Source organism: Penaeus monodon, chromosome 15 (assembly GCF_015228065.2).
Source record: "Penaeus monodon isolate SGIC_2016 chromosome 15, NSTDA_Pmon_1, whole genome shotgun sequence".
Lineage (NCBI taxonomy): Eukaryota > Metazoa > Arthropoda > Malacostraca > Decapoda > Penaeidae > Penaeus > Penaeus monodon.
In genome coordinates, this window is record NC_051400.1 from 32,365,212 (window position 1) to 32,366,481 (window position 1,270).

The window sequence follows — 1,270 nt, forward strand, 5'->3', positions numbered from 1 at the left end:
TGACTTCAGATACAAATAAGGGGCAGAGATGAAAAATCACCTAGACTGTTTGATCCTGATGGTTCTCTTTCAGGAGCATTCTCACGATCTCCATGGACTCCCGTGAAGATGTTCATAAGATTAATTGCAGTCCAGGCCAACGGCATACGATATTTACCAAGTCGTTCACAACTTGCAACAGCTGCTGCCTTCAACTTCTCTCGGTTCTTGAAATTACATAGTCATATAAAAATCTCAAACAAGTAGTTCATAAAACTTTTCACTTTAAGGTACATGAAATACTATATGATACTAAACAAGTTACTAATTTTTCCACAGGAATGGATTAATAATTCTTCGAATACTCACAGCATCATCTTTCATGTAAGGTCCAACAACATCACTGATGTCTCCCTGCAGAATCTTCTCAAGACGAACTACTAAAAATAAATCACTTGAAGGGTAGGTAATATCAAAAATGCAGGTACGGCTGAGTGTTGATATATCCTGAAATACCAAAAAATTTCCTAAATCACTTTCAGTTCTCTTTCCTACTTTATAAAACCTAACAATTTTTTTTACATTAAATTGCATGCATGAGGCACTCTTTACGCCCATGAAGAAATACCATCAAAATTTAAATTTGGGTCATAAAATATATTTTGGGGGAAAAACTACCCTTTCCTCATTTGCAAGAAAAACTACATAAATCTTAATAACTTTGGAATAAAAATGGTCATGAACAGGGAAACTCAATTCACAGACTGAATATTTTCCAAGACTACTTCAAAAAGAATAAATCAAAACTCGAAGTAAATTGGCAAAAAACTGAAACTCATCAAACCTGATATGGAATGTGTGACGTTAACATCCTCTTGAGAGGCTCAGGATTCATGTCAAAGCAAAAGTTCTCTGACACCTTCTTCTTATCCCTCAAGTCATAGAGAGCCATGGTGGCAAAGACTGGCTCGATCTCCAACTCAAGTCTCAAGTTAATGCACTTTACTTGGATGCGATGGCCAGAGTGGGGCATGGGGACCTCTGGGTATTGCCTCCTCTCTATCATGTCCTCCTCATCTTGGGGGGGATAAAGTACAAACAGGGATTCCTGCAAAAGATTCAAACTTTACTAAAAGAACTAGAAACTGAAAACAAATAATCTAACTTAAAAAATTAAATGAACATTAAATCATTTTAACTATCATACAGTTCACTGTACTACTTATTCTCTTCTTGAAAAGAAAATGAATGACAAAATTGGTAGATGAAGAGATGAATCATGTATCTAGGG

General features: G+C 35.8%; 1 protein-coding gene across 1 annotated transcript in view; it reads right to left on the bottom strand.

Annotated features, from left to right (window-relative positions):
• The window catches only part of LOC119581951 (dedicator of cytokinesis protein 7-like), a gene marked incomplete in the record, with an annotated part of 118,380 nt that overhangs the window by 111,179 nt on the left and 5,931 nt on the right, over positions 1-1,270 (bottom strand). The window contains 3 exon segments of the mRNA XM_037930132.1: positions 41-206; positions 349-486; positions 824-1,087. Of these exon segments, the coding sequence (XP_037786060.1) occupies positions 41-206; positions 349-486; positions 824-1,087 (568 nt within the window).